The following is a 19,509-nucleotide window of genomic DNA, read 5'->3' as shown; positions in this document are numbered from 1 at the left end:
TTGAAAAAGATCTTAGAGCCCCCTGCCAGGCTCGAACCCGGTTCCCCAGATTCAAAGTCGGCCGCTAGCCTCAACGTTAATGTTCCGCCGGTATCACCTGCCACATCTGCAAGGGAAACCGGTCGTAATGACGAAAGCGTCAAGCTCTAACGTGCAGTAAAACAACAAAACCACACCGAGGGTCCATTGCTCAGTCCGGTGTAATATCCAAGCCGGGGAGAGAGGGTCTTTTGGGGCCAAATCGGGAATTATAACGAACTGCGGACATACCGCATTAGTGGTAATATCCATCCTCCCCGAAAATTCCACTAGTAAAATCTACGGGAAAAACGTCCCAAATGGTGAAATGCACAGGGCAGCATACCCAATTCCTACGGTAATTCAGACTTGTACTGCGACAATCAGGCACCAATCATATAAGGAAGATAATGAATTGAACACCCTGCAGCTGCAGAAACGTCTGGCATTGGTAACTTCAGGGGCAACATGACTGGCGCGCTTTGCTGCCAAAGCAGCAACGTAACCCAAAGGTGCAATAATGTCCCCCCCCCCCCCCCCCCCCTTAGTGGTTTGCTTTTTTTCTGCATACAAAAATCGGGAAACTCTAAATGATCTCGTAATTATTTCAGCAGGGCTCGTGTTACCTGGGTCTTTCTTGTCATGGTACTGGTACACGCCGAGGTCTTCATCTGTGGAGGAACACGAGAAAATACAAAGTTAAGGTCGCATAAACATTGAGTCTAGCTACTAAATTAGGCGCAAGATTTGGAAGGGAGTTACCAGGCCCCCCCTCCCCCCCCTCCCCCCAAGGGCGAAAGACCACCACGGCGTAATTATCTTTGGCAATTCCTAAATTATATAGAGGGCGACAGCTGGGGACAGGGAACAGAAAGGCGCCATAACGGGGAACTCTTCTGTTTTTACAGCATGCCAAACCACTCTACCACTTCTGATGCACTCTGCTGAAATATACACACAGGCCTTGTAATCCTCTGCAGAATAGCGCTGACACCAAGGAACGGGGCGCAGAAATTCACTGAATCCCTACACGTTCCATACAAAAGACCCCTGAAGTTGGCCCTCTGAGGGAAGGGCATTTCATTCAGCCGCACTCTGCGCAGACCTGCTAAAGAGGCTGCAGGTTTAAGTGAAGAAACATGCACAGGACACATGGAAGGATGTGTAGGCTTAGCAGCAGAGAATGAGCTGTGCGTGCAGTCACCCGCTGCGACACAATGCAGGATTAACGGAAGTCCATGCAGGTACCTTCACAAAGAGGGCTTCAAGCGTGCTTTGCTTTGAGCCCACCTAAGCAAGATGTGTTGAAGTCGGGACCCCCTGCAAAGCTTCATGAGAAGGATTGGGGGGGAGCAGTAGAGACGGGGATGAGCGCAGGGCGCAAGACCTATGAGACCATTTCGGTGGTACTTTTTCTGTAGTTCATGGTCTACACCGAGTGTGAGACTTATAAAACAGCAAATACAGCAAACAAAACCAGAAATTGACCCAAAAAATTAGCTACCCCATAATAGGGGTGGTGTTAGCCCCCTTGCAGTCTTGGGCACCAGTGCAACTGCACCTGCTGCACTAACGGTAAGTAAGGCCCTGAGTAGCAGGCTATCACCCTTGCCTCGTTCACCTCTTCCCCACCTTGCTTGACCATCACGCTAAGCTTGCAACAGGCTCTCTGTCCATTTCAGGAAAAAATGGAGCTGCCAGATGACGTCCATCGTTTTTTCTGCAAGGATGCCCTAATGCATTTGCAAATACGTCCCCATGCTCCCTTTTTTTTTTAAACTTTATTTTCAATTTTGAAAAATACAAGAGACAATACCCCCCACCCCCCCACACAGGCATAATTAAAAACAGTTGCATACCGGTCGACTGACTCATTATGGCACATCACAGAATAGGACAACATCTGAAAACAAGGAAGTTCATGTGGCACAGTACCATATTGAGCAGCGCATTACGAGACTCGTGAGGAATACTGGCCAGGTCTCATGTCATGCACCCCGCAGGCAACTCCTCAGTGGTCTACGCCCCCTTCTCCCTCAGGCTCTGAGTCAGGTGCTGAAAATAATTTGCCACTGGTCCCCTCTGAATCAGTGTGTGTCTCCGCGGGGAGTCCTACCATACACATGGTACGCCATGCCAACAGATCATCCTGCAATTTTTCATCCTTTCTAGTGTGTTGCATGTGTGTTTCCTCTGCGAGTGTCCATTCCCTCACATCCTTAAGCCAAGTAGCTACCCCAGGGGCTCTCTGTCCCATCCATGTGATAGCGACCCTGCGCCTAGCCAGTACTAACATCAGTTGCAGCAGTTTATATGGAAGTTTCCTTTTCCTGGGCTTGGGTACCGATCCCAACATACAGTGTAAGGGGGACAAATCAATTCGGAGGCCAGTAGTGGCCGCTATACGACCCACGACTCCCAACCAAAAGCTCCCCACCAACGGATATTCCCAGGCCAGATGCAGAAATCCCGCCCCCGTGCCACACCTGGGGCAGTTATCCATTCTGTCTGCTGAGTAACGACTCACAGGTTTTGGGGTGAGGTAGGTGCGATGGAGGAAATTGGAGTGAATGAGCTTGAAACGAGCATTGCAGGGCACTCGCCGTGTCAAGATCCCTATGCGCTTGCTCTGTCCTTGGTCTAGAAGCGCACCCAGGTCGTCCTCCCAGGCCGCCCATGACAGTGGGACCGGAGGGGCGGAATCACGTTATATAATAAGGCAATCAATCTACGTCCCCTGCCAGAGGACAACAATATATGTAGAGTATGGGTCATCTGGGGTATCTCCAGACACTGCGGCCAGACCGATCCCACAATGGAGCTTAAGCCTTGGTATTGGAGATATTGTCCGCCTCTAAGGCCAAATGACTCCTCCGCCTGCTCGTATGTCAGGAAGCTCTCCGAGGGGTACAGGTCTGCAAGGAGCTCACAACCCCCTTCCCTCCATTCATGAAAGGACAAATGGTTCTCCACATCCACCATAGGGGCCAAGATCTAAATCGGTAACTCCCTATGGAATGGCGCTGAACGCAGGACCCTTTCTACATATCGTTGCCACACACTAGCTGTCTGCAGCACCACATAAGGGAGCTCGGCCTGAGCCCCCAACCCACGCATCAGTGCCATCTGGAGCTTCCGCACCGTGGCCCGACCTGCCAACAATCGCGTCTCCCACACCTCCGTGTCCGCGAACCATCTAGCTGCCGGGAGGAGCTGTGTTACGTAATAATAGAGATCGAAGCGCTGGGCCTCCAATCCCCCTTCCTCAAAGGAGCGCACAACGGTGCCGAGGGCCACTCTGCTACGCCGTCCCGCCCACGGCAGGGATGTAAAGCAGCGTGTTGAGGGTTCGGAATACCCTCGGTGGAAGAGGGCACAACGTATTCTGGAGGATATACAGTGTCCTTGGCAGCATCACCATTTTAGCGATGGCCAACCGCCCCATTAGGGACAGTGGCAGTGTGTTCCAGAATGTTAACGATTGGCACAGAGATGTGAGCACCCTATTGCATTACAAGCGAGGGACTTCTCCTCTGTCGAGGCCACGTGGATGCCCAATTATCGGAAGCTGGTTTGTTCCCATCTCAACCCAAGCTCCGGCAAGTCCTCAGCAGGAAAATTAGGGACTTACTGCGATTAAGCCGCAAGCCCGACGCCTCACCAAACAATCTAGGAGATTTAACAACCGTGGGAGCGCCTCCCTTGGGGTGGTCAGGTAAAACAGTGCGTCATCCGCATATAACGACAGGACATTGCACGTGTTGCCCACCTTGGTACCCCATTGCCGCAGGTCAGTGCGAACCCTGACCGCGAACAGCTCTATAGCTAGGGCAAAAAGTAGAGGCGAGAGGGGGCACCCCTGTCTCGTTCCCCGCCCCAGCCACCACTCCTTTGATCTCCCCATGCTCCCTTTTTAAAGTGAATGTCATTAATGTGATGCAGTGAACCCTGGACCCAGTGCGTCTGCGCCTGATGCACTAAAGCTAGTGTCTGCCTCGCAAAGTGGGCTGCCTCCTCTGCCATTTGTTAAAAACAGGGCTCCCCTCTTGCCTTACTCGCCTACGCTAATCTAAGGTGTCTTCATCTGCCTCAATTGTCCCCTCCCTTGAGCCATTGCTCTGAGGCTAAAAGCAGCACCGACATAGCAAGTGTGCACTGGGCCCTAATGTAAGGAAAGGAGGATGGTAAAGCTGCCATGATTAGGGTTTAGTTGGTTCCTCATTCAATGGGGGCCTGGTGCCATTGTACCTGCAGCACCAATGATATTTTCTGCCCTCTAATGTTATAGTAAGAAAGACATATTTGGGGATCTTAAACCCTTGCCTCAGTACCTATTACACTAATGATAGCGATGGCCTTTAAAAAAAAAAAAAATTAAACAGAAGCCCCTATGAAGCATCCCCTTCCTTCGGGGAATCTCTCTGAAGATGTGGTCTCTGTTCATTTGTAAATGGACAAATGAGCCCTCACATTGTGCCTTTTCTTGTGGGCCATATCTTTTACACTACACATGGTTCGTGTCTCCATTGAGGCCCGAAGGATTAGTGCCCTGCATCAGAATGCAGCCCTGTTTGCCTCTTCCCAACCACCCTCTTGACTTATTTACAAAACAGAGGTCCTTGAGCGGTTAATGCAGACCTTGAGGTGCTTTCGTCTAAAATCGAAGGGGGTGGTGGGGTACAAAGAGCTAAAGACAAAAAAAGGCCTTATCACCAGCCTTAAATTTATGGAGTCCCTTATGGCTTCATGATTACACAAATGTATTCTTTTGAAGAGGTAATGTAAGGTTATCAGTTGAGTTCTGGAGTAAATCAGACACTTACTGAAATGTTGCCACTAGATGCAGTCTGATTACTTATTGGCAAAATATACATTTTGAAAGCACTTTTTTAAAAATGTCAAACTACTTCAGGATGTGGCATTGCAGCTAGAAGTGCCGATTTTGGAATTGTGGAACCAGGTTTGATTTCCCAGCAGATGCTCAACATCCTTTGATTTTGGGCAAATCACTTAATCTACCTGTGCCTAAAAAAATGCTGTGACCATGTGTACTGTAACTGGTGCACATGTAAAGTGCTCCAACACCTTTGGGTCTGCACTATAAAAAACTGCAAAAAAAATAAATTTGTGGCACCCTAACTTACACTATGTGCAAAACGAATTGAAAATAATGACCTACGTATTCACAGTGTTTTCTGTCACCGGCTCGGACTTGCACTATAAATCCATAAATCCATATTACACACTGCACCAACTAGGATTCAATTCTGTGCCTGTCTGGTCCCACACACAGACATCTGGAGTGAGCACGTTGATATACTGAGATGTCACATTTGCCACTGACTAGATATTTTTTGTGGTAGTTTTATATAACAACATTTGACCCGATATCCAGCGCTTTACATGAGCACCAACTACATTACATTCATTTTGAGGCATAAGAGATTACGTGATATGCCAAGAAAAACAGGACGTTGAACTTGCATTTATTTTTCATTTCACTGTGTGTATTTTATTTTTTTGCCTTCATGTAACTGCATATAAAATATCAAAATACTTACAGAACAGTTTGTTCTTTTTAGCCACCTCTTTGACCTTGCCTCCACATTCAATGACCCCAGCCCCAACCCAGTCCGGATCACGGTTTCGATACTTTTTTAATGAACTTCAAGTCCGTTTGTAAATTAAAACGGCCTGGAAGTGCACACAATAAAGAAGGGCACACTGCCAGGCGATCTTCATTTACACTTCTTTGCTGAGGCATTTGTGCCCTCCTGGGAATGCTAGTACAGACCTCCAGGGGGCGCACCCCACTGTTTGAAGATCTCTGCTTTAGAGACCCATAGAGACTTCATCACTGAAGTGGTGTGCTAGTACCAGTGCACTATATACTAAATGCAGATGTGAATGTAGTATTAGTTCCAGAAAAAAATATTTGGTAATAGTTTTATTTCAGGATTGAAACCACCCACATTAACATGTCAAATGTTCGCTTTCAAGACGCTGTATGAAAAAGGATGATCAACATCAAGCTACTTCTCCATCACTACAAACCTGTGCAGAATACATCCCAACACCATGATCTAATACTCATCCAACCCCATGCACTGCCATCCAGCACCACAGAGTAAATTCTAAATCATGCCCACGGTAGGATCTATTCTTTATCCAACCTCATGCAACAGCCCCCAACACGACAAAGATGATAAACCATGCGCACTCTATGATCAGTTGCTCGTCCAATCACGTGCACCAGCACCACAAAGTGCCTCATCCAGCCTCATGCACCTTCCAGCAAACCCACAAAGTGGATTATAAATCATGCACACAACTAGGATCTATACGCATGTACCCGCCCCAAAACCACAAAGTAGATTACAAACCATCCCTCATCCTATGCTCTATTCTTCATCCAACCACAGGCACCCTTCTGAACACCAACAAAGTAGACTTTAACTCATTCCCACTATGTGATCAGTTCCTTATGCAACACCAAAACTCATGCGTATTATATGATCTATTCCTCATGCACGATCCACCAACACCACAAAGTAGATTATAACTCATACCTAATTTATGATCTATTCTTCAGCCAACCGTTCCACAACACCACAAAGTGTATTACAACTCACACCAACTCTGAGCTAATCCTCATCCAACCACCTGAACCCTTCAACACCACAAAGTATAGTTTCAATTATGCCCAGGCGTATTTCTCATCCAACTTCATGCATCCACCCTGAAGACCACGTTTCTCATCCAAAATCACACATCCTCACCACAAATAAGATTATAACTCATACCCACTCTATGTTTTTCTCCTCATTCAACAATATGTGTCCTCCGCAGTACCACAATGAATCTACCACCTCGTCTCTCAGTTTCCTTTAGTCCTTCCCGATTTTACTGCTTGGGTGGATGAGCACTCCTTGTGCCTATTCCAGGAAACTTGGAGTCTGGTACCGGTCCATAGGGTGGGATTCTCCTCATACTCCTCTCCTGCACGGGTCTCGGAATCTGGGAGAGGCCGACCCTCGGGCGGCCTTCTCATCTGGGTTGCGGCTTCTCTAAACTGTAGAGTAGTGGACTTTCCAACAGGTTCCCCGGACATACAAAACATTACCCTTATAGACCAAAGGGGAAGAATTGTTTTAAATCTCTTTAATGTGTATGCACGGGGTACAAAGGGTGGGAGAAAGTCTCCAGTAATAGCTCTCCTCGAGACCCTGTTAAATAACACCCCCCATAAGACCCGCACCTTGGTTGCAGGTGATATGAACTGCACGTTCGAGCCCTTGGGCTCGGATGTTTCCCTGGACCAAGATGAGGAGGATGCTAGGAGGGAGATCCCAGCATTGGACATCCCACCGATCAAAAGGTGGACAGAAGTGGTACTCCAGATATACTCCCTGAGCCTGGAATTTAATCTAAGGGCAGCGAATGGGAGGACTTCCTCGGATAGGGGGGGTGCGCATACCTACAATAGACCAGGGCACACCTCTAGGCTGGATTATATTCTAGTGGATGTGTGCTTATGGCCTTATGTAAGGGATATGCAGGTGGTCCCTTCGACAGAAAGTGACCACAACCCTCTATCCCTAAAAATGGAACAATGGTGGCAACCCTTAGGGAAGTCTAATGCCAAAGTGGCACCCGCACCACTAGACGAATCAGAAGTCTCCCTATGTGGTAGAAGAATTAAGTGGGCGAAACTGGTCCTATCAGAGGCAAAGGTTGGGGAAATTCAATCTCATCTAAACCGCGCAGTGGCAGCTCTTGGAACCTCCCTAGAAGGGGTGGGTAAAGCGAGTGGGTTGTTTGCCTCCCTGATTGAAACCCTAACCAACGTCTTTACCATGTACTCTAAAAAGCCGGGTAATATAGGATTTAAAAAACCAGTGGAGGGGTGGTACACCCAAGTATGTAGGGCCCATAAGGCAAAGTTGGTTGAGGCAGTCAAATCTAAATCTCAAAGTGTGATCCAGGAATCGAGGAAGGCCTATAAAAAGTCCCTTAATTTGGCTAAAAGGGAGTGGGAGGATAAATACTGGGAAGACCTGCTCCAGGCTAGCAAGGTTAGGGATTCAGGGGTTTTTTGGAACCTTATAGGTAAACGGAGCAGACCCGACGCAGCCATGAGACCCTGCAATATCCCGCCCCAAAGCTGGGTAAAACACTTTGGATCTCTATACCTCCCACCAAATGGGGAACTGTCTGTGGGAATAGACTTCACACTAGCAATCGAACCCCATGCCTATGACCTCTTTACTCCACTAGAGATCGAGGGGGTTATAGGCTGGGTAGCACCACGCAAGGCACCAGGCCCGGACGGCCTGCCGGGTGATCTCATGAGGGCTTACCCAGCGGAATGGGGAAGGATCATAGCAGCTCTCCTAAATGACATTATGAGGGGAGGAGTAGTACCAGAATCCTGGAAAGGGGCGGTGGTTGTCCCTATTTATAAAAAAGGGTGTAGGGAAACCCCAGGAAACTATCGCCCCATAAGTCTGATAGACTCCACCCAAAAGATAGCTGGTAAAGCTATCCTTGGTAGGATCCTCCATTGGGTGGAGGAGAATAAAATTCTATCAGACCTTCAGGCAGGTTTCCGGGCTGGTATGGGGACTATAGAGCAGGTGTTTAGGTTGTCCCTATTGGGGTGGAAGGTGGTGGAACTAGGCAAGGGTAGTCTTTATTTAGCCTTTATAGACTTGAAGACTGCCTTTGACCTAGTTCCCCGGGAAGAGCTCTGGCGGGTTCTTCGTGAGTTGGGACTACCACCTTACATCTTGTCCCTTCTCATAACCCTTCATGACCACACCTTTGCACAGGTCCGCTGGGGCAAAAACGGAGAGCTCACTGAAAAGATACCAGTGTCTAGGGGCGTAAGACAGGGCTGCGTCTTGGCACCCACCCTATTTTCGTTATATCTGAATGGGGTGGTAAAACACCTTCAACAAGAACCAGCCGACGCCCCCTGTCTTGGAGGTGTCCGCATCCCAACCCTGCTCTTTGCGGACGACACGCTCCTGATTTCGAAGACCCCACAAGGCCTACAGAAACTTTTAGCACGATTCCAGGAGTTCTGTGATGCTAAAGGGCTAATAATAAATGTGGACAAAACCAAATACTTAGTTGTTAACCCACCTAAAAAATTGAGCCGCCCACCTACACTCAATTCTATTCCCCTAGAGAAAGTAGCCGAATTCGACTACCTTGGTATCCGGATTACGGACAGGATGACTTGGGCTAGCCACATCGAAAAAATGGTGCTTAACCACAGGAGAGTAGGAGGAGCTCTTATGAGGGAATACAGGGCCTCAACTAGAAGATCAACTACCCCAGTACTCGACATCTACAAGGCCAAAGTAGTGACATCAGCCTTGTATGGGGCAGAACTGTGGGGCCACTGTCGACTGGATGCTCTAGTCACAGCAGAGAGCAAGCTCTTAAAATCCTTCATCTCTGTTCCACTGAGCACTCCGTCAGTACCAGTGTGGATGGACACGGGTTGCAAAAACATTAAAGAACAGGCCCAGCTTCGCCCGCTCCTGTTGTGGACACGGATTTGGAGATGTGAAGAATTAAAATCCTATGCTGATGCCCTGGGAGACATAATGAGCCAGGGGGGTTGGGCCAAGATAAGATGGTTAAATGACACCAAAAAACTTCTGGAGAATATTGGTCTAGGAGATTGCTGGTCATCCCGTTCAGCCCCCCCAAAAGAAGTTGTCAAGTCGCTGTATAGGAAATGGACTGCGGAGCGCCTAATTACTAGCTCCAACCACTGTAGGTCCACTGCCGCCTTTTTACAAATTAAAGACACTGTTGCTACTGAACCCTATCTGGACTTGATCACTCTCCCCTTTGACCGAGCTCTCTATTTTAAATTCAGAGTTGGTTCCCTCCCGCTGGGTGCTCTGGTATCAAAATGGGCAATGGCGGACCGTATTTCTCCTAACTGTGCATGTTGCCCGAGTAGGGTTGAGTCCATTGCGCATGTTTTATTTGAATGCCCGGATTATGCAAGGCCTAGGAGATTCTGGCTGAAACCACTTTGCTGTAATATGGGCACACGCAGTCATTTAGTAGCCTTGCGTATCCTAAGCACGGACACCTCTCCCCCCCATTGTGTGTGGCTTAGCCAAATTTTTAAAGCAGTTTTGGCTTATTCGATGCAAGAGATTGTCAGTAGCTGTTTAATTCTCTTTTTAGCTAATTTATAAACGGACCTTTATATCTTTTTATCTCTTTTAATATTTCATACTGACTTCTTGTGGCAATGTTTTTTGTTTGTTTTTATTTTCTTTTTTGTACATTGTATTGATTGTATTTTAATTGTGCTTATAAGATATCTCTGCATATCGAATAAAAGCTTATGACTGACTGACTGACTTTAGTCAAAAACAGAGCGGGACTGGAGGCTTAAATCAGTCCTGGCAAAAACGTGTAAACCAACTCCAGAAGGCCACTACTAGATCATGCACCCATGAGGCAAGTTGGCTCATAGCAGCACATCCTGCTCTGAAAACACCCTGACCAGCCCTGCAGTGTCCAGAGGAAAAGCCCAGTTGGCAGTATGGATAGTGCAACACTGATCTGGAACGGATTCAAAGGTGGACAAACTGAATGAAACACTTTTGAATGAGAAAGGGGTGAACCAGATGGCGGGCACTTTTAGACTTCAGCAGGCAAGATCGTGAGAGCAGGCCTAAGAAATTAAGGAGGTTGGAGATATGAGCAGTGGTCAAGCAAAAGCAAACAACATGCTGGTGAAATTACCAGTGTGTGCTGAGAAAACCAAGTGGCGGCTTCATACTTTCAGTTCATCCGCGTGTCTGTGTGTGTGGAAGGGACAGGTTAGAGTTTTTTTTCTGGAGGTCTGACTGGAGAAACACTATGAACTGAGACAGGAGTGTTTAGGCCTCTGGACTCTGCAGCAATACGGGCTCAGACCTAACAGCACAGGGGCCAAATGGGGCAGCAGGAAGCTATGACCACTATGTCGTGATAGGTAGTTGGTCTGGGAGCAGATTCTGGGCTGTTACAAAGAGGGCAAAAGCACTGTACAGTGACACTCAAAAGATCATTTTCACAGACATGAGCAGTTCTCCTGGGGACCCTGGAGGGATAGATTGCCCCCAGCGAAACTGAGATAAGTGTGTGAAGATAGACAGCCTGCTTTCTGGGACCCGGGACATGATGTGGCCTCAATGTGAGTGTGGCAAAGAGGCAGAATTGATCCTTGGATTACAGAGTACAGGAGGGGGTCAGGATGGCACCGTAGGAAAAGCCTCGATTTTGGGGAACTAGCACTTAAGGCGCTGCTTCCTTTTTTTCTCACTTCTACTGGTAGGTGCTAACAAAGCTATATCTTTTTCACATCAATGGGAAAAATACAAGAGCACAAGTGGTTAAATGTTGGCCCTGTAGTCAACGCCGAGTAGAGGTGGAGGTACTCGAACCCGATTCTGGTGGTCATGTCCTCAAGAAACTGCACTGTTCAGAAGTGCTTCTCTGTTTCTTTTGCCTTGTTATGTTTTTGGATGCAAGTGCTTTTGAGGTAGGCCCAACTGAGTTATATCTGTACTTGATAAAATTGCAATACGGATATATTGATGGAAAAAAGTGATTATTAAAAGATAAAACTGAAAAAAATGTAACCCGCCTACTTTTCAAACACCCATCTTGTTCGGTCTCCTGTTTCTGCACTCTAGGCTTGAAAGCATGGCTAAAAGACCATCCTCTCATGCACATAATGACTGTCGAGCACTCGCTGTCCCCTGGAGCCAACATCTAAGCAACGTCCCTCTCTTGGGGACTCTGACTCCTGCATCAGTTGAATGTTCACTGAACACTTTTGCAATCTGCTGGAGAAAAATAATGGAGCCGGGCAGCGGCGGATTTACCCCCAACGTGCAAGGTTTTCTTCAAAGACCACAGGTGCAGCTCAGCCAGGCAGAAAGACATCTGATGGCAGACGGAAACTTCGTCCTGGCAAGGGAAGCAAAGAAACAGAGAGCACATTAATTATCCCCTATTACCAGCAGAACAGAAAGTCTCTTTGCTGCTCAGATCTGGCCAGTGAACTCCTCAAGCTACTCATACAAACCAAGATAGGGGCACATCTATGTTTAGGCTATCAGCTGTGTGTGTGCGAGTGTGTGTGTGTGTGTGTGTGTGTATATATATATATATATATATATATATATATATATATATATATATATATATATATATATATATATATATATATATATATATATATATATATATATATATATATATATATATATATATATATAATGCCATTATAGTTAGGTGACAATGTCAGTTCAAACATAGTATTTTAAATGAGATAAACTATTGAAAGTCACCAGTTCTATTTATCTCAAGTAACTATAACTTGTGCCCTAAAGTAACTATAGTTCGCACCCCAGCAATGCAGAGTGTATCAATGCTTACATTTCAGATTTTGCGGTAATGTTATCAATTACCTGAACTATAAAATTGTACTCACCCTCGCAGCACTGGTAATAATTGCACAAACCACGAACTTAAACAAACAACTGACTGCCCTTTAAATTTAAATCGAGATTGGAAGAACAGACGTTTGTCCTTTTTCAATGTCTAGGAAGTTACGTTTTAAGAACCAAACGAACCCACTGATGTAACGGCGTGGCATATGATTAAGAGTCGCTAGACTCGAAACGCGTAATGCCTGTTGGTCTTGAAATAAAAAGAACCTTTTCTGCAAGCATTGTTGGCGTGGTCCGTTCTGTGCTGCTGAAGGAGCGCAGGTTGCTGTGATATATATATATATATATATAATGCCATTATAGTTAGGTGACAATGTCAGTTCAAACATAGTATTTTAAATGAGATAAACTATTGAAAGTCACCAGTTCTATTTATCTCAAGTAACTATAACTTGTGCCCTAAAGTAACTATAGTTCGCACCCCAGCAATGCAGAGTGTATCAATGCTTACATTTCAGATTTTGCGGTAATGTTATCAATTACGTCATTGAACATGTTAGACCTGTCAGCCTTAGGGGGTCTTCCCCCAAACCTTTTGCCTCTCTTCCATTTTGCTGGACCTACTTTTATTGGCCTTAGGAATCTGGGCACTTTACCACTGCTAACCAGTGCTAAAGTGCTTGTGCTCTCTGACTAGAACTTGTTAGATTGGCTTATACCTAATTGGCATATTTTATTTACTTGTAAGGCCCTAGTAAAGTGGTACTACATGGACTCAAGGCCTGTAAAATAAATGCTACTAGCTTGCATGCAGCACTGATTGTGCCACCCACATAAGTAGCCCTTTAAACTTGTCTCAGGCCTGCCATGGCAGCCTGTGTGTGTGTGCAGTTTTAAACTGCTGTGTCCACCTGGCAAATTTAACCTTTTGCCAGGCCCAAATCTTCCCTTTTAGTACATATAAGTCACCCTATGGAAGTCCTGGACAGCCTCAAGGGCATGGTGCAGTGTATTTAAAAAGTTGAACATGTACCTTTAAGTGTTACATGACCTGGTATGAAAAACTCTTAAATTCAAGTTTCACTCATTCAAAGCCTATCTGTCCCATAGGATAATATTGGAGTTGCCTTATTACATTTTATAAGTGTAATTTCCAAATGGGAGGGGTTAACCAGTGCTTGTTTGGTGTCTTTGGAATTGGGGTGAAAAGCCCTAATTAGTGGTGAAGTCAGGTTTTTTTATCACAATTTTAAAAATGGCACTTTTAGAAAGTTGACATTTTTCTGCCCTTAACCGTTTTGTGCCTATAGCCTGGCCTGGTTTACATGACTGGGTATACCTGACAGACTTTGTGAACTCCTCCCAGACAGTCACATAATAGAGGGATTAGGTGTGCATGAGTGGGAAATCTGCTGGCAGGATGGGGGGCGAAGCTGGACACAGCCACATCTACACCTTAATCTCACACAAAGGGCCTAACAACCCTGCATTGTCACTTCAGGAAGCCTTGAGTCAGGGCAGGGGAGGCAGGAAATTCCATACAATTCAAAGCCACTGTCTAGAAGCTTCATCCACCTTCCAGAACCAAGGCACCAGGGTAAGGACCTCAGACACAAATTCTTCAGTACACTTATGGACCTGTGGATACTTTGCCAGGAAGAAGGACTGCTGTGCTGCTAAAAGGACTGCCACTCTGCTGGACTGCTGCTCTAAAGGAACTGCTGCCTTGCTATGCTGACCTGCTGCCCACTTGCCTGGGGAAGCAGAAATGGACCTGCAACATCACCTTGAACACAAGACCACAGAGTGACTCAAAGGGCTAGTCAGCTGTCCTTCTGATCTGAACTCAGGGACATAAAAGGCTCTCTAACAAGCTCCTGGACCCAGCTGTGGCGAGTTCCTGACCCCCAAGTGGACCATTGATGTGGCTCATGGACTCTTGAAATTAAGCGCTTGGGCTCTTCACAACTGAGAATGAGCCAGTTTGCACTGGAACCATGCCACTCACATCGTAGTTCAGAGTACAGTAAGGATCGATGGACCGCGGAGGACCACCACCATCAGGCTCCAGCCCACCCGTCTGCAATGCTCAGCCTGCTCTTCGCGTCACGCTGATCACTTCCTGCCACACTCTCCTAGCTCCCTGTGACCCTCTTCAACAGAAACTGAACACTTGGGGCGAAATTTGGAAAGGTAAAACTTCAGCAGGATGAATCTGGGACTGTATTCTACCTGCGCTCCATTGCGGTCGGCGTGAACTTGTGACTATGACCCAGTTCAGCGCGACCAGATAGCTGCGGTTGGTACTTTCTGCTTTTAGGCGGTATTTTACTGTTTATTATTTAAAAATTCATAACTCTGGTTCTACTGATTGTCTTTTTGTTGTATTGGTCTGGTTTTATTTATTAAATTCATCTTCATTTTTCTAAACTGGTGGGAGATACTTTTTGTGGGGTGTTTCCACTGTATTACTGTTTGAAGTGTGGCACAAACATGTTACATATTACCTCTAAGTTAAGCCTGACTGCTCTGTGCCAAGCGACCAAGGGATGGAGTGCAGGTTAATTTGGGGTTTGCTTGTCCCTTACTCCGATAAGGATTGTTTGCTGCTTGACTAGGGATCACATCCCAGTCAACCAACAACTCAATTTCTAACAGAACATGTGAATGAGTGATGTAATGTGTGAGGCAAGTAGCAGTGTATGGTGTGGGTGTGAGTCATAGTTAGTGTAGGGCACAAGTTATAGTTACTTGAGATAACTATACCTGGTGAAATTCAGTGGTTTTGCTAGTTTGAAACGGTATGTCTTAACTGACATTTCCTCTTAACTATAACGTCCCTTTAACCATCGCTTTTTCAGTGAATTTCTAAGGGTTTAATTTTTTAATGTAAACTAAGATATTATTACAGTTCCTAGCTATAACATCATTTAAACCTTTGTTTTTCCAGTGAAGCTCTCTGTTTAACATAAAGATGTCCATAGTTGTGCCTGGAGTGGGGTTAGGTGCCCAACTCCCCTCTTCCACACTGTGCAGGGTTGGGTGCCTATCTTCCGCCATGCACGACTATTTCATGTAACAGTATAAAAGGTATCATTTTAAATTAGACATACCTACTGGCTTTGTCAAAGGGCCAGAATATCACAATATAAAAAGCGGCAGTCGGATTGACTTTATCAAAAAGTCACCAATAACTATAATCAAATGTATATTTAGTAAATTCACACATTAAAACATTTAATAGTGATTCTCACAAAATATTTTCAATAAAACATTAAGAAAACATGAAACATTTTGGAATCTTTTTTACATTTTTTTTTTCCAGGCTGTAAAGTGCAGCGATAGAACCAACCAGAAGGAGTTCCTGTAGCCCAGCTGAAGAGCATCCAGCTCGGAGTGCTTCAAAAAACATTTGGTAAGCTTTCCTAGGGTCATGGATTCAATGGCCCAAGAGACTTGCTGTGTTTTTTTAACCCCTTGGGCGTGGCCGTGATTCTGCGCCTGTGCAGCCGTTTTGAAGAGTGGGCGGGTTCATGACGGCCCTCAGCCGTCATCAGCACAAGCCCACGGTGATGCATGACGGACGGGGGCCGTCATCAGCATGCAAGGGGTTAATGTACTGGGGGAGCGGAGGAGCTCTCTGAAGCCATCCACAACATTGAAAAAATGCTTGGTGGTGCGCCTTCTAGGATCACCACCAGGATCCAAAAACATTTAAAAAAAGCCCTTTCGGGGCATTATGGTGTGCTCCTTGCTTGGAATAGTGAAAAATGAGCGGCTCCTAATGCTATTTTTCTTTTAAATTATTTTTATTTTAAACATTGGGCCCAGGGGAGCCACCAAGGCCCCCACAGGTTCTCCAGCCACCACTTATAGTGGCTGCTGGCAGGAGTCAGCCATTATTTTAAAGTGGGTGCCCCAGTGCCCCTCCCGGGCACCCACAGCATGTCCAATGTTGGGAGCCAAGGGAGAGCCCTAAGTGCCCCATGCCCTGTTAGCTCCCCAGCAAGCACCCGTTGTGGGTGGCGATGGGAGCAGGCTCCATTCCTTTGCTCTCACCAGAGCGAGAGCAGCTTATTTCTCTACTCCCACAGGCGGTAGCAAAGTTGTGTTACCTGCCCGGGAGATTGTGGGCAGGGAATTACATTTGTCGGGCACTGGACAGCAGTGTCCCAGGAGACGGAGTCCCCTCTTAGGCGCAGGGAGGGAGTAATAGTCACAAGTTCACGCAGACCGCAATGGTAAATATATATATGCTGGTCCTTCGAACCGAAAAGGTGCACTCCCAAACAGGTGCCAATGTCGCGGCGGTGCTGCGCGTCACCTATCCTGCTAACTTTCCGTACTCTATAAAGAGATAGGCACTCGCGGGGCTCGTTATCATCCGTTTTTAGGTCGAGGCTACTATCCGGTTCGTCAGAACCGGAAGTAGCGAGATCTTATCTTACTTAGAGGGGACTCACCACTGACCTTGTTGTGGGAGCATCGCCTGCTTTCTTGTCTGCCTTTCCGGCCACTTTGCCACGCCTCGCGGCCCCCGCTCCGCGGGAGCCGCTCGTAGGCTAGAGACTTTGTCAAGAGCCACCACCTGGGTCTATTCTCGTGCTTCAGGGCACCAACGCGCTGTGAGGGACTTGGCAGCTGACCCCAGGAACAGAGGCGGGACTGCGAGGACCAGCCTGCTCAGCGGCGCTGATCGGCCGCAGCTGGTCCTCTTCCCGCCCCCTCCTCCAGTAAAACCACCACGGAGAGAGCCTTCCCTGGGACTCACCACTGACCTTGTTGTGGGAGCATCGCCTGCTTTCTTGTCCGCCTTTCCGGCCACTTTGCCACGCCTCGCGGCCCCCGCTCCGCGGGAGCCGCTCGTAGGCTAGAGACCTTGTCAAGAGCCACCACCTGGGTCTATTCTCGTGCTTCAGGGCACCAACGCGCTGTGAGGGACTTGGCAGCTGACCCCAGGAACAGAGGCGGGACTGCGAGGACCAGCCTGCTCAGCGGCGCTGATCGGCCGCAGCTGGTCCTCTTCCCGCCCCCTCCTCCAGTAAAACCACCACAGAGAGAGCCTTCCCTGGGACTCACCACTGACCTTGTTGTGAGAGCATCGCCTGCTTTCTTGTCCGCCTTTCCGGCCACTTTGCCACGCCTCGCGGCCCCCGCTCCGCGGGTGCCGCTCGTAGGCTAGAGACTTTGTCAAGAGCCACCACCTGGGTCTATTCTCGTGCTTCAGGGCACCAACGCGCTGTGAGGGACTTGGCAGCTGACCCCAGGAACAGAGGCGGGACTGCGAGGACCAGCCTGCTCAGCGGCGCTGATCGGTCGTAGCTGGTCCTCTTCCCGCCCCCTCCTCCTCTTCCACTCTCTGATAAGCAGCCGTAACAACGCGCACGCGGGACGCGCGCGGGGCAACGGCCGGGGCGAAGACCGGGCAAAGAGCGGGCCGTTCGAGGACGGCAGAGGACGGCCCTGGCCCATCCCCCTTTTTTGCTCCTAACCTGCTTATTATTGTATCACCGTGCAGAGACAGGTTAGTTTAAACTAAAGATCCCTATTAAGTAATAGATCTAGATAACATCGTAAGCACAATGAGTACTAGGATGACACGTAGCAAAGCCTCCAAAGGCGGTTCACAAATCTGTGGCCCTATGGACGACTTCATCACCCGCACAAATATAGCCATTGATGAGGAAATATCCAAACTTCAATCCCGGGTATCCCTAGAATTGGTAGCTGCACGTAGGCTGTCTGAGGTAATTGCCCTTTCGAAAAAATCATCCCTAGGACATATAGCCTCTGCTGTCACGCCAGCACGCCCCGTCCGTCCAAATAGTATTACCACCCAGGTTGATTTACACCAGCCCCCGATCACTTCTAATCTCACTCCGCCCTTAGAACAACCATGTATTACAGATGAGCTAAGTTTCCCTGCACCTTCACACGTTCAGACTCCCACCCTTAATCCCTCTCCCCAAGTATTCCCAACTACTTCCCGTGTTAGTGGCGCACAACCCAAAAGGAAACGCCAATCACGCTCAGCCTACTCTCGTAAAAAGGCTAAGGTGGCAGGCTCCCACCAGCTTACAATGACCAACGCTCAAGCCTGTAATGTTGTACCTGAGGGTTCCCCGAGCACGCAGTCAGTATGCCAAAGTATGGGAGAGGGTCCAGCCAACACAACCCCAGAAGACAATGGGGGAGCACAGGTACAGGACCAGGGAAGGAATGATAAGGAATTTATAGATCAAGTCTGGGAAACATTAAAAAAACTTCTCTCTCCACTCGACTTAAGATTGTCTAGGATTGAAAACAATCTACTCGAGATGGAGAAGAGCATTATTGCTCTGGCCACTCTTGGTCTGAGAAGTCTCGAAAACCAGGGCGTGTCCTTATCTGACCCACATTTGCCAGCACCTGTTTCGCAAGTCGAGCAGCACCCCCCACCAGTACCTGTTGCTGTAAGGCCTGTTCCTAAGCCGAGGACTGTGGCTGTGGACCAAGTTTCCATGACCGCTAAACCTCAGGCCACCAAACCGCAGATTCCCACACGGAACTCTAAGCCTGAAAAAGCAAATTCAAACCTGGTAGCACCCTCCAGACCCCACTCTGCCGAAACTCAGGGTTCTCGCCCAAAAGAAAATTTTAGAGGTGGTTATATAGATCTTCCTCCAGAGGCCAATGACTACGTGGTCGTGTTGACAGGCGTCCCTGTGATCGGCACTGATCAACACGAAAACCACTGGTCATTGAAAAACAAAACTATGCACTGGCTTAACGTCAACAGACCGATCCCCAATGGCAATAGAAGCCGAGTGATGATGGTCCGTAGAATACCTTGGGTGGGCCCAACCAAGAAATCTAAGCAAGGGGACTGTGTAGTTGTAACTTTCGAAGACCCACACACGGCACACCATATCTGTTCCTGGCCAACCAGCGAAGATTCCTTAGTTATACCAAGGCCGTTATCCTATTTTTATCCCCCACGCCCAGTGCATACCCAAGTGGATAACTGGTCCTT

At 47.6% G+C, this 19,509-nt stretch overlaps 1 protein-coding gene across 2 annotated transcripts in view; it reads right to left on the bottom strand.

The window, feature by feature from the left end:
• Positions 1–19,509, bottom strand: part of WDPCP (WD repeat containing planar cell polarity effector) — a 2,342,145-nt gene that overhangs the window by 1,836,241 nt on the left and 486,395 nt on the right. For both annotated transcript variants that reach the window (XM_086927625.1, XM_086927624.1), the window contains 2 exons: positions 11,928–12,012; positions 645–689 (listed from right to left, as the gene is read on the bottom strand). In XM_086927625.1, coding sequence (XP_086783751.1) covers positions 645–689; positions 11,928–11,988 — 106 coding nt within the window. In that variant the 5' untranslated portion in view covers positions 11,989–12,012. The remainder of the gene's footprint in view (positions 1–644; positions 690–11,927; positions 12,013–19,509) is intronic.

Source organism: Lissotriton vulgaris, chromosome 6 (genome assembly GCF_964263255.1).
Source record: "Lissotriton vulgaris chromosome 6, aLisVul1.2, whole genome shotgun sequence".
Classification (NCBI taxonomy): Eukaryota; Metazoa; Chordata; class Amphibia; order Caudata; family Salamandridae; genus Lissotriton; species Lissotriton vulgaris.
The sequence above is the reverse complement of the archived record's forward strand: the minus strand, read 5'-3'. Positions and strand labels throughout refer to the sequence as shown.